General features: G+C 41.5%; 1 protein-coding gene and 1 long non-coding RNA gene across 2 annotated transcripts in view; both read left to right on the top strand.

Moving 5' to 3' along the window:
- LOC308096711 overlaps positions 1–14538 on the top strand; it is a 776952-nt gene that overhangs the window by 749354 nt on the left and 13060 nt on the right. The gene's annotated exons all lie outside the window — the stretch shown is intronic.
- Positions 1–14538, top strand: part of LOC308097579 (glutaminase kidney isoform, mitochondrial-like) — a 57168-nt gene that overhangs the window by 30333 nt on the left and 12297 nt on the right. The window contains exons 7-14 of the mRNA XM_080445436.1: positions 5226–5284; positions 8397–8429; positions 8522–8580; positions 9504–9570; positions 11200–11250; positions 11472–11648; positions 12789–12920; positions 13171–13260. Coding sequence (XP_080301562.1) covers positions 5226–5284; positions 8397–8429; positions 8522–8580; positions 9504–9570; positions 11200–11250; positions 11472–11648; positions 12789–12920; positions 13171–13260 — 668 coding nt within the window. The remainder of the gene's footprint in view (positions 1–5225; positions 5285–8396; positions 8430–8521; positions 8581–9503; positions 9571–11199; positions 11251–11471; positions 11649–12788; positions 12921–13170; positions 13261–14538) is intronic.

Below are 14538 nucleotides of genomic sequence, written 5' to 3'. Positions count from 1 at the left end.
CGTGGACTCTCATGATACTCAAACGTGCACTGAATGTCGCGAGGCTCCCATTATGCCAACGGAGGGGGTCGACAGACTGGACGACACAGGACTCTCTGAAATAACTCAAGGTCCCTTTCAATGATGGTGAGTGATTAGCGACACATCAAAGATAACACTTAAAATGTCCGGATCTCTCCTTTAAGTTTATTTTAAACTGCATAGTGCACATAACATGTATGAAAACAAGAAAGGATGACCAAGTATAAATATACAAACAAAATTAACACTAATGAAACTAGTCTTGATGGCCTCTGCCATTGCACAGTTTTGTAATCACTTTAATTGAAGGATCTCCATCTGCCACGTCATCATCAATGCCCACCAGCAAAATGTCCTGTCAGCTACAGAGAAGGCATGGAACCCTTGTAAGGTTGCAGCCACCCCCTTACCAAGTGCATTGATACTGATTATCTGTTTCTTGTTCCCGATGATGAAGTACGTAGGTGTGATTGCATAGCTGATGGTACTGTACCATCGGGTTGCAAGACAAACGATATCAGTGTCAGTGGAGGCTTGCCACTCTGGAATCTCCTCCGTGTGGCCTCTTTGGCGAGATAGACAGTCAGCTCATCTTTAACCCTGTTTGGCAGAAACTGTTTTGCTGAAAGATTCCCCTAATGGTGTCGTCTTCCACATGGTAAGTTGGAGGCTTGCCACCCTGGAATCTTGCAAGACAAAAGATATCAGTGTCAGTGAACTGAATCCAGAGATTTGTTGCCCCTCTTCAGACAGCATCCAGGCTGTGCTGGTCAGGATTATCCAGCCTCTTTGTGCGCGCTACCAGCTCAGAGGCCTTGGGGTTAGAGTGTCCGCCGTGAAATTGGGAGATCGGGGTTACATTTCCTGGCCGGGTCATACCAAAGACTATACAAATGGGACCAAATGCCTCCCAGCTTGGCACTCAGCATCAATCATGACTAGGGGATGTAGGCTACTTGTACATCAAGCTGACTCACGCTACTGCCCAATGGGCCACATGGCTCGGCAAGGTGTACCACTACTTGTGCGTGCTATGGAGATTTTGTACATCCGTATAGTTTGAGTGGATATCCTCCCTTGAAGTGACAATGGAAACTTTGTCTTTCCCTTGAAAGAGTAGAAGGGCTTTCTTGGCGAGATAGACTTCTTTGATGCTGTTTGACAGGAACTGTTTTGCCGATACTTTCCACAATGGTGTATCGTCTTCCGTACGGTAAGAAGTTGGAGGCGCCCAGGGGCGTAGCCACGGGTGGGCATAGGTAGGCCTGGGCCCACCCACCTGGCTGTTGTGCCCACCCAAAAAAAAAATATATATATATACATTCACCCTAATATATTCACCCAATCCGCACAAAACCGCCCCAAAAACGCCCAAATCCGCACAAAACCGCCCAAAAAATCGTGCGCCCGCGCTTCGCCCAAATCCGCACTAAACCGCCCAAAAAATTGCGCACTCACGCAGTGCCCACCCACAATTGCCCAGGCCCAGCTGCTGCCAGCGTTCTGGCTACGCCCCTGGAGGCGCCACTCTGGAATCTCTTCCGTGTGTCCTCCTGGCGAGATAGGTAGACAGTCAGCTCATCTTTCATCCTGTTTGTCAGGACCTGTTTTGCTGAAACTCTCCCCAATGGTGTGTCGTCTTCCACATTGTAAGTAGTTGGAGGCTTGCAACCCTGGAATCTCTTCCGTGTGGCCTCCTTCAGTAAAGATGGGAGATTGTAGTGGTCATACACTTTATTGATCTCCCTAAACTCTTTGGACTTGCTGTCCAGTGTGGCTGTGAAGTGGTCATCCTACTGGGCACATGATCCATGTTTGGCTTTCCAATTCCCATTTTTTAGAGGGGACAACCATCACTGGTAGCATTTTGTGGTTGCTGATCAGCATCCCCAAAGTCATCACTAGTACTCTCCTGGTTGGGCAATTTCTTGAGTATGGTCGTGAGCGGATCTTGTCTGCGCATAGCAGGTCACCACTCACCGTGAAGAGGGCACGTAGGTGGGCGGTGAACTTGTGCTGGCCCATGGCTTCTTTCAGATTGATCTCTGACCATCCTTCAATTCACACCTGGTCAGCCAGGTTTCAGCTTATGTATTACATAATTTATGCCAATTATGCTAATGACAAAGGGTCGCATGATTTAGTTATGGCAAGGTAATAATGGGTGCATATGTAAATATAGACTTAAGTTGGAAAAGGTGAAAAATGCAGTAATTTCCTGATTTGTATCGTATTTTTGCATCATTTATTAATTATAAATTAATTAATTTCTGGACATCACAAACATGGACTTAGAAGCAAAATTATAGCGACGTCCCGTTTTTGGCCAATAATTTGCTAATTATGCACCTTACGCAAACTAAACACAACAGTAAAAAATGGAGATATCTTTATTTGACTTTCTAAGAACCCCAAGAATCAAAATACACCACTCAACAAAGATAAGCTTTTTTTTGCCCAGGCCCTCCAGCTACCCCAACTTTGATGGGCTCCTGTGAAGTTTGAAAAAGGTAGTGCACACACATCCGTTGGTCCAGGTGCTTAGACAAACAAAGTATAATGAAAAATAATAAAGTCTGCACACTGGTAGTTGCAAAAAGCTCCAGAATGTATTGCTCGTCAACGTTTCGGCCTGTTCAGGCCTTCATCAGGACATATATAGTGGAAAAGGGCATACACAGAGGTTTATATAGGTACTACTATGCAATGATAGGCTCCTGTGATATTTCTCCTGTGAAGTTTCCCATGGGAGTTGTGTTGGAACAAATTGAGAGGTGTTTAGTAGACACCTTTATGAACACATTTGTGAAGAAAGCTATTGGTAACTAAGCATTTATTTTGCAGATTGGTCAGAAATGTAGCTAACTTTCCCTAACTATAATGCAATAACCTGGCCAATGCTGGGTACTGAAACCTGAACACCCTGATGGATGGCCAGCACTGGGCAGCGCTGATAACGCAGCACCAAGGAACCACCTTATCAGCTTGTTTCAGACATAAGATACAATGTATAGGTGCAATCTCTATACTGTGGCAAACACTAATTGTTCTGTTGCACAACAGCAGTAATGTGCAGCCTAAGGTGTTATTAGTCCTGGCTGTGTAGTTAATGATTATGTTCCCAGATTGTGTCTGCTTATTGAGGAATGTTGTCAGCGTCAGCTTTTTCACCTGCACTCCTTATAGATGCTGGCAACACCGTGCAGCTACTGCATAGTGCAAGAAATGAACTACAGTAACCCTATATACTTATTTGACCGGGGTCCCCCAGGGTTCTCCACGTAGATCCACTAGTATTTTCGTCTATACCAAATCTCCTTGGCTGAAAATAGCCAATCTACAAGCTCACGACAAATTGTGTTGTTGTGAGCTTGTAGATCGGATATTTTTGCTGAATGTTCACCCCCAGAATATGGACTCGTGTGTTCAGGTGGCTAATATAGGATAAGAGACATCAGATTACGTTAGAACAGCATAATATAGTATATATTTTCCTCTCATAGTACAAACATGCATCCCTGCATTGAGTCTAGTATTCCCAGTGAGCCCGTTCTCATTAGCAAAATGTACAATGGCTAGTAATGGTCAATAAGTAGGCTATATACTTATTATCATAAGTTATGTCTTGCCAAGTCATAACCAAGTAACATGGTATATATCTCTGCTCTCCGGCAGGAACCAGCTAACTCCAAAATGTTAGGAGTTAGGAGGTTTGATCATAGAGGTATAATATAACTAGAGAGCGGATTGCCCCGCCCCCAGCTATCATTTCAATGAATGTGCTCAGTGGCGTTTTGAAGCACCCGGAAACCTGCCGGAAGTAGAATTATTGGTTCGATTTTGACCACACGTAGAGTTATGAGCATGCGCACTAGTGTCCTTTTTGCGTTCTACGGCAGCCCGTGTGTCAAGGATTGAACGCGAGATATTTATTAAATACACTCGAGATGCATATTTATATGTAAATGCATATGTATGTATGTATAATATGTTTACATATTTATATGTATAAATATAAATATCTCTCAGTATGTTTTGCGCGTGCATGTATTTCTCCCTGCCTGCAGTTCCAGCTTTGGCCACTGGGGTGGCAGCTTCAATGTTTCTCATAGTCAGGGGATATTAGCAGAAAGATTTCCAATCTTGGAATAAATTCCTTACCAAAGAAAATCTTCACCAATGTGTTTGTAAAGGTGTCTAGTAACACATCTTACAAAGACTGAAATTCAGTTTCCCTAGGAGAATTTTTGACAGCTGCTGAAAGTTGGGGTACCCACCATTTCCCTGCATTTCCATGCAGGGCAAAAAAAAATCTAATTTTAATTCTGTTTTAAGTAGCATGTGAGGGGTCAAACTAGGGTGTTTTTATGATTCTGAATCCATTGCAAGCATTTGTTTTGCACCAAAACCACTCCTTGGGCTAAAAACGGCCATAGCTATCCTTGTCCAGGTATACTTTTTGTGTAAAAAGCCCATTGAGATTGGGCTGTTTTTAGCCCAAGGAGTGGTGTTGGTGCAAAACAAATGCTTGCAATGGATTCAGAATCATAAAAACACCCTAGTTTGACCCCTCACATGCTACTTAAAACAGAATTAATTTTTTTTTTTTTTTTGCCCTGCATGGAAATGGTGGGTACCCCAACTTTCAGCAGCTGTCAAAAATTCTCCTAGGGAAACTGAATTTCAGTCTTTGTGAGATGTGTTACTAGACACCTTTACAAACACATTGGTGAAGATTTTTTTTGGTAAGGAATTTATTCCAAGATTGGAAATCTTTCTGCTAATATCCCCTGACTATCAGCAACTCTGGGGGCTTGGGTTTGATGATGAACACATCATTGATAAGAACAGCTGAATGGACCTCCAAGCTCACAATGAGGTTGGAGGTCAAAAGGGGGTGGAGCCTGGAGTCAGCAAAACCCAGAAAGTTTGAGGATCCAATGGAGTTAGCTGGTTTTGTCAGAAGCGCTTTTTATAATGCTTTTCATTGGTTCAATATATTTTTTACCAACACACAGACGTAAAGGGTGTTCAATGGCCCTGATTTATGGGGGAAAAATGCAAAAGCGTCAAAATGGAGTTAGCTGGTTTCTACCGGACAATGTTATGTATTCAAACAATGTAAATCATGGAATGTTCTCATTTGTTATTCATGCTATAACTATTACAACATTTAATCTGAGATGATATCATTCTTCCTGCAGACAAGCCACACAACCCCATGGTGAACGCTGGAGCCATAGTCATCACTTCTCTTATAAAGGTAAAAATCATCAAAACATTGTTCAAAGATTTTCTTTTAAATGGTCACAAGGTGATCTCTTTTTAAATAGTCGATCTATACAAGGTCACACATGTGAGCTTATATAATTATCTGCTTACCATAATGCCATTTATTTATGTGATTTCAAGTTTCTATTCACATACAAAGATGCCTGCACACTTTTACTATATATGTACAAAATATTTGATATTTAATAGTCATATGTTCAAGCATGCTCTAATCATGTATACTTTACATTACTTGAGACCATTTTCCAAGCATTTCTTTTACATTTTTTACATTTTGGAAAAGTGATAACAGTGTTCCATGGATTGGCACTTAGCATAGAGTCTGTGTTGTTATCAGGAGGACATGGCAGCTTATTGTCCACCTAACAGCTCTAGACTGCAGACAGTGCAACATTATCTAATGTCAAGGCATTCAGCACCCATTGAGTCTGGTTGACTGGGTGCTTCAAACTACCACAGTACAGTATGAGTGCATGTTAAAATGCGTGTTATAGCTCTATATTCTGATCGTACTCATTGCTATAATAGTGTTTGTTTTGTAACAGGGTTCTCCGTGTCTCTCCAGCTCTTTAGTAAACATAAAGTACATTTTCAGGCCAGGATACCAATTTGATCCAATCAGGAGTGAGAAGTCACACAGCAGGATGAGCAAGTGAACTTGGATGTGATGGGTAAACGAGGGGGGGGGGGTTCTCTCTCCTGATTGGTTAAAATTGGTATCCCGAGTCCAGACTTAAACAATACTTTTCTGTTTACTAAAGAGCTGGAGAGACGGGAAGACCCCTATCAGAATATATAGAGCTTTAACAACAACAAAAAACCAAAACAAACGATCAGTTGAGAAACTTCACCCTGCACCATTAGCTGCTGACTCAGTGACGTGTATTAATCAATAATCATCATCCGACTGGGTGCAGGGGGCATCCACCCCCTGTATGTACGTAGCTCTGTAGGAGGGTGCACGTATGCCTTGTTCTGCCGGCGGGATGCTTCGCCCTGCCCGCTGAACTGTCCCTGCCAGCTGACAGCCACAGATAGGTCTGTTATCTTATGTAGGTCAGGTTCTATGTGGGGGGAAGGACCGCGTGCTTGAGACACTATGCTGACAACAGGGGCGTGTGTCTGTCTGGCCAATAACGGCTCCCACCGGGGAAGGTGTGTGTCAGATAACTGGCTTTACATGTTGTGTAGAGAGAGAGAGAGAGAGAGAGAGAGAGAGAGAGAGAGAGAGAGAGAGAGAGAGAGAGAGAGAGAGAGATGAGAGAGAGAGAGAGAGAGAGAGAGAGAGAGAGAGAGAGGGGGAGAGGGGGGGGGACAGAGAGAGGGAGGGAGAGAGAGGTGGTGTCTCACGTGTGTGTGTGTGTGTGTGTGTGTGTGTGTGTGTGTGTGTGTGTGTGTGTGTGTGTGTGTGTGTGTGTGTGTGTGTGTGTGTGTGTGTGTGTGTGTGTGTGTGTGTGTGTGTGTTTGTTTATCATTGCCTTTGATAGCCATTACATTACAAACAGGGACTTTGTGTTTATTTACACACAGAGTAGGAGAAAGATGCTTCAAGGTTTTAACATTGTGCACCGGTGAGGTGACAACGGTTGTGCCAACAGAATGTAAAGGTCAGCCAAGTCTTGTTGATAAAAAACAGTTGGCATGTCAGTGAGAGTTACAGCAGAGAGGCCTCACTGGAACCAAGCAGGAATGCAACTATCCATCACTTTATTAGGGATTATTCTAGAGATTACTTTTTCAATTAAAGGAATACTTCACCCGAAGAAATTACATATTTTCTATCAATATACTCACCCCATGAAGCCTTGAACACATGGAGATGCTTTTGTTTTTGTCACATTCCTCAGCCAATAATCCAATATTTTACTATATTGTTAATATTGTTAATAAGTTAATAGGACGCCAATCCCAACAAGAGCAAAACCATATTTAAAACATTCTCTTTGAAACTGGATCATCAGCGATCAGTGATTATACTGGGAGAGTTGTTTATATTATACTTTTATATAGTTTTGTATTGGTCTCCTACCACAGCAGCATTAGAAAATATTGAATTATTGTCAGGAATGCTAAATAAAAATACATATAATTTTTTTATATTAAATTGTTTAATATAATATATTAATGAATCGATTAACCACTGTAACCATGCTTTGATGCATAACAGAGTCGTGCAAAGAATGACCTCACAGCATCATCACATTCAGTCTTACATCATCTCCTCCAGTTATAAATAATCGGTGAGGTCGTTAAAGAGAGAGCACACTAAGTACAATCCACATTTAGTCACTCTTTACTACTTGTCAACGATACTTTCCACAGTCTTGAAATCCAAGAAGACCTCGTGTTCGCCTCACAGATGCCCACATTATAACATGGACAGGCAGGCAGACAGACAGACAGACAGACAGACAGACAGACAGACAGACAGACAGACAGACAGACAGACAGACAGACAGACGGACAGACGGACAGACGGACAGACGGACAGGCGGGCAGGCGGGCGGGCGGGCAGGCGGGCAGGTAGGCAGGCAGGCAGGCAGTAAAAGTACTCACATTGGTAAAAGTACTCACATTTTTTACTTAAGTAAAAGTAATAATACTGTAAGGTAGAAATACTCTGTTACAATTCAAAATTGACTTGAGTAAAAGTACAAAAGTATTGGTATCAAAATGTATTGTGAGCTTGTTGATCTGCTATTTTCAAATGGCCGAAATATATATATGGCTGAAGTGGTTAGTGTGTTTTTTAATAATAATCAAAATCTATAAAGTAACTAAAGTTTTCAAATAAATGTAGTGAAGTAAAAGTACAGAAAATGGGAAATACTACAGTAAAGTAAAAATTCCTCAAAAGCGTTCTTAAGTAGGCCTACAGTACTTGAGTAAATGTACTTAGTTACTTTACACCACTGGCAAGCAGGCAGACCAAAGCAGACATGTCATATGTGTCATGCATGCCATTAGTGTCAGAATACTGCCATCTATAGGGCCTGTATGACTGTTGACGTATGTGTTAATTACTGTAAGTCAAAGCTTCAAAACAAAGCCAACGTTATTCTGTCTTTTTTTTCTGTTTACAGCCTCAGACAAATAAAGCTGCAAGGTTTGACTATGTAAGTACCCAAATGGTTTTGTATTTCACAGTCTTATTATAATATTTTGGTTGCATGCTGTTTCAACAAATATTTCTGTGTTATCGTTGTAGGTTATGGACTTCTTGAACGCCATGGCTGGTGGAGAATTTGTGGGCTTCAACAACGCAGTGTGAGTGTTATGCTAAAGTATAATAGTACACACTACACTCATACTTTAGCCACATACGTGTAAATAGTAGGGTAATGTTGCATCCTGTAACAAATGACAGTATTTAAGGTTGTGTTCCACTGTCAGGATCAGTGTTGATTTCGTCCTGACAGTGGAGTCAGGAGTCAGGATGCATGCTGCTATTTTGCATGTTGGCTCACTGGAATGGCTATGTTACATGGAACAAAGGCTTAATTTGTATCATTAGTAACACCTGTACATGATTTAGCATAAGGGCACAGAAGCGCCAGCGCCACGTTAACTTCGTCCTATGGGAGCGAGGGGGCGGGGCATCCGGTTGCTGCGCCTCGAGGTATCTGAAGCGTGGAGTTCAACATTGGTGAACTTTGAGGTTGGACCTCTTGACGTGCCTTCGTCTCTGTGCCATGTATCTTGTCTGTTCCTGCTGGCTGCTGCCCTGCACTGTCGGAGCCAGCATGGCGCGCCCGGGCATTTAGAATGTCTACCCCTGTTACTAACTCCACCACACGTCCACAACCGAACAAAAAAAAGCACACAAAAGTACAGGTCTGAGTGAGAACTATCAAAGACTTGCGTCAGCGGGAATGAACATACTGCAAGGTATATGTTGGTGAATGACAGCATAGATAGAGCGAGCAACAGTCCCGTAACGTCAGAACAGAGCACCTTATTTCTCCTCATAGAGGGTTGTAACCCTAACAACATGCAGAATAGATACGTGCGCTGGCTGCAACACTTCTGACATCGAAATGTCACCATAAATATACTATTTCAATATATATGGCTACCATGAAAAAGGACTATTGTGTTGTCATATGAAACATTAGTCTCAGTTGTATAATCTTGCAGATTATGTGTCATATACTGTATGAAACATTAGTCTCCCCTCTTTAATCGAATAGATTCCAGTCAGAGAAGGAGACAGGGGATCGGAACTATGCCATTGGTTATTATCTCAAAGAGAAAAAGGTGAGTGGTGACAGGGCCTGGGGGTTGAATGGACCTACTGTATACAGAGCTGTGGACTTGACCGACAAACCTTTCTTACTCCATTACTCCTAACCCTAATCGCCCCAGCCCTATAGCTGCAATCTTTTGCTTGTATACATCAGAGTTAAGTAGCATTGAATTATGTTGAGAAGCAGACAGCCTCATGTGCCAAATGACTGTAAAATGTAAATGTTTAACATATCTTTGCTCTCGGGCAGAAACCTCTTATCTCCATATTCTAACTTATTGTGTTTGTTTTGCGTAAATCAACACCCTACTTGATCATAATACAGCGTCACACAAAAGCATCAAAAGTAGCAGATCTGCTACTTTTGCTAGTTTTGACCCATTTTGACCCAGATTCCCAGTTGTGGAAAAACACAAGCACTTTTGTGCAGAATGTTTATGATAGATTTATAGACAGCGGAAGTCTATTCCACTTCAGGTTATTCAGGTTTATCATAATGCAGCAACCCATAAATGTTAATGTTTAACTTGTTAATGTTAATGTTTAACCCTTAACTTAATGTTTACACTGGGTATGACTTGTTTTGTGGTAAAGCACATTAGCCTAGCCCTAGATGGATAGATGTATATACAGTATAATGTTTGCATCAATAACAGGATATCATAATAACAGTAAAACATAAGGTTAATGTTTAATATAATGTTTACCCAGACATACAGTAGATATATTTACAGTGGAAGGTTTACATCAGGTTATCATAACACAGGAAAACATAAAGGTTAATGTTTAATATAATGTTTATCCAGACTCAGACTGAGTTGTGTTGTGTTGTGGAAAAGCACAGGCACGTGTTTGGGACAGATTTATGCAAGGTTTACATCAATGTAGCCTACTGTTGTCAATATTAGCTTTACTTCAATTCAAAAGGGTTTTGAACGTTTGTTTGATTGCTTTCCAGTTAGTGTCATTTTTGGAGTATTTTATGTTTTCTTTTTGACAGTGGAGAGGGACAGAAAACAGGGAGAGAGAGAATAAGGGAGTGACATGCAGTAAATGGTCGATTCAGCTGGGAATCGAACCTGGAGACTTACTGTCAGGCATTTGAGCCCATGTGGTACGCACCCTAACCACTCGTCGCACCTGTTTGATTGCTTTAGGGTGACCTGTTAGCCATTAAAATAATTTAATCAACTGATGTAGTAGAAGGATTTTGATTTGGGTGCAGAATGTATTTGAAGCGTGTCAGGCTGGGTATAAGATGAATAAGTTTAATCCACATGACCGGGGTCCCCCAGGGATATATACTGGGTCAGATCCTTTTTTTGTGTGTTTATGTCCACGCCATATCTCACAACTACCATTACACAATTGTTTATTAAAGAGCTGGAGAGGGTGAGGGTTAGGGAGACCCCTGTTACTGAACAAATACTCTATAGCAATGATTACTATGGGAATATAGAGCAATTTAACACTTATTTTAACAAGACAATATCACTTTGTGCAACTTTGAGACTCGACTTAAGACTTGGCTTGGACTTGCACCAAAAGACTTTAGACTGGACTTATATACAGTAAACTTAAACGAAAAATAGCAGTCAATATCTGCAATATGCGCTGATTATAGACTGTTGTCATTGCAGTGCTTCCCTGAGAACGCAGACATGATGGCAGCTTTGGACTGCTACTTTCAGGTCTGTCTGTCTGTCTGTCTGTCTGTCTGTCTGTCTGTCTGTCTGTCTGTCTGTCTGTCTGTCTGTCTGTCTGTCTGTCTGTCTGTCTGTCTGTCTGTCTGTCTGTCTGTCTGTCTGTCTGTCTGTCTGTCTGTCTGTCTGTCTGTCTACAGTACCCACCTACATTATTGTATCTCTGTTTTAACAGATGTCTAATAGTTTGGTGTGTTTGTCCATTCCAGTTGTGTGCCATCGAGGTGACGTGCGAGTCCGGCAGTGTCATGGCCGCCACGCTGGCCAACGGGGGCATCTGTCCAATCACAGGGGAGCGTGTGCTGAGCACGGAGGCGGTGCGCGACACGCTGAGTCTGATGCACTCGTGTGGAATGTACGACTTCTCTGGAGAGTTTGCCTTTCATGTACGTAACAGCAAGACCATCCATTTATACTGGCAGAAACAGCACAGAGCCTCACCATGCAGTCACAGCAACATGCCTCCAGGCTTATGCGGCAGGGGTCATCAATATGTCCGTACACGTACACATGTGGTCTTGGCCTTGTCTGTGCCAAATGTTTGATTTTGTTTTTACACACCATAAAGCTCCTTACACACCGGGGACGATTTTTTTCATGCGAATAATACGTTTTTTTTTTTAAACTTATGAAGTCAATGCAAGCTTCGAATCCGAATTTTGCGTATATTCGCATAATCGCCGGTGTGTAATGACCTTAATAATGTTCTTATTTTGATGATAACACCCAATTACTGAATGTCAGTCTCCAGGTTTTCTTCAGAATATGTATGACACTGATTTACTATGACACTATGTATTGTATGGCACATACAATACATACAGTAGTAGTAGCTATGAGTCCACTGGTGCAGTGGATTATTTTCTGAGTGTGTACAAATGAAATGGATCCGTAAGGGTCCATTTGGTTCCATTTGTACGCACTCAGAGTTACAGACCTGTAATGGTCCTTTAGGGCGAGCTCTTTATGTGTTTATCTATATTGTATGTCCATGGCAAAAATAGAATTTTGTAAAAAATGTCCACCACAAGCCAGCATGGCGATGGCCCCTGTTATGCAGTAAAAAGACAATCTACGTCGCAATGCAACACTTTGTGAGCTTGTACTGTAGAAGTCCTGTTTTATTTTGAAAAACGTTTTAAAACGTTTAAGAAATAAAATAAAAATTGAATATATACGTATATTTTGAAAATTGCTCAAAATGTTTGACATTTGGTTCAATGCCATCCATAAAATGATGCAACAATGATGCAATGATGCTTTTCCAAAGCAGTGGTTCTCAAAGTCCAAGTCCGAGGTCCAAGCAGGGACCCTCAGGGTACCTTGAGGGGGTTCATGGACCCTTACAGGTCTGTAACTCTGAGAGTGTACAAATGGAACCAAATGCACCCATGGGTGCATTTGGTTCCCTTTGTACACTCTCAGAGTTATGGGGGTCCTTGAAATTTTAAAAAGTTAACAGAGTCAACAGAGTCACTGTTACAAAGTATTGACTCCATGCTGTGCCTGTGTTGTGTGTCATTCAGGTGGGCCTGCCAGCTAAGTCTGGTGTTTCAGGAGCTGTCCTACTGGTGGTCCCCAACGTGATGGGAATGATGTGCTGGTCCCCAGCACTAGACAGAGTGGGGAACAGTGTACGAGGCATCCATTTCTGTGAAGTATGTGGCATCAGTCGTTTCATTTAAAACTGCAATCCATAATTCTTTCTGTGTGAATAAAATGTTTGATCTGTATGGTAGAGTATGTTCATGCGATATAACTATCACAGGTTTTTTTTGTTTCAAGAATTTATAAAAAATAATATTAATTTTTTTTTGCAAAAAAAAGGAAAAGTGAATTAACCCTTAATTAAAAACATTTTAAATAATAAAAGTGCATCCAGTTCTTATTAAAGTTGTCATTGTTTAGGAGCTGGTGTCTCAATTCAACTTCCACAATTATGACAACCTGAGACACTTCACCAAGAAGCACGATCCTAGAAGACCTGCTGAGGACCAGGTAACTGTGTTACACTACCCTAACACTAACCCTACACCAGGTAACTGTGTTACACTACCCTAACACTAACCCTACACCAGGTAACTGTGTTACACTACCCTAACACTAACCCTACACCAGGTAACTGTGTTACACTACCCTAACACTAACCCTACACCAGGTAACTGTGTTACACTACCCTAAAACTAACCCTACACCAGGTAACTGTGTTACACTACCCTAAAACTAACCCTACACCAGGTAACTGTGTTACACTACCCTAAAACTAACCCTACACCAGGTAACTGTGTTACACTACCCTAACACTAACCCTACACCAGGTAACTGTGTTACACTACCCTAACACTAACCCTATACCAGGTAACTGTGTTACACTACCCTAAAACTAACCCTACACCAGGTAACTGTGTTACACTACCCTAACACTAACCCTATACCAGGTAACTGTGTTACACTACCCTAAAACTAACCCTACACCAGGTAACTGTGTTACACTACCCTAACACTAACCCTACACCAGGTAACTGTGTTACACTACCCTAACACTAACCCTATACCAGGTAACTGCAGAGGCGCCAATTTTTGTGCGCGTCGTGGGGGTCGACTAAAACTATGATGAAAAATGCTGGTCGACTACCTTTTTTCACTGCTGAAAACTAAATACAAACTAAATAAAAACTAAGCTACAACGACTAAAACTAAGACTAAATATATTGATAATTTTGTCAACAAATAAAAACTAGACTAAAATGTTAGTGACTAGTGGAGAAGAGATCCAGTAGAACTAAAAGACAAGTCATTCTATGGTTGGTTAAGCTAGGGTGTGCATGCTGAAAATAGCCGATCTACAAGCTCACAACGTTGTGAGCTTGTAGATCTGCTATTTTCAGCATGCAACCGAGTGTAAAATCAGCCATTACGACGCCATCAAGGCACCGACAAAAAAAATGTAGTCGACTAAATCAACTGTAGATTTAGTCGACTATAATCTTATGATATTTAGTCGACTAAAACTAGACAAGAACTAAAACATTTCAGATGACTAAAATATGACTGAAACTAAATTGGAATTTTATTCAAAAGACTATGACTAAAACTAAATAAAAAATTGCTGTCAAAATCAACAATGCACTAACCCTATACCAGGTAACTGCAGAGGCGCCGATCTTTGTGCGCGGTTGTGGGGGCTCAACTTGACCCCCACTCGCCCCTATAGGCCTAGTAGGATATTACAATACAGGTACATTGAAAAAAATAGATTATTTTTTTTAATGAATA

This window comes from Gymnoscopelus braueri (genome assembly GCF_963280865.1).
Source record: "Gymnoscopelus braueri genome assembly, chromosome: 12".
Taxonomy (NCBI): Eukaryota; Metazoa; Chordata; class Actinopteri; order Myctophiformes; family Myctophidae; genus Gymnoscopelus; species Gymnoscopelus braueri.
This window is presented reverse-complemented; position numbering and strand designations above follow the sequence as displayed.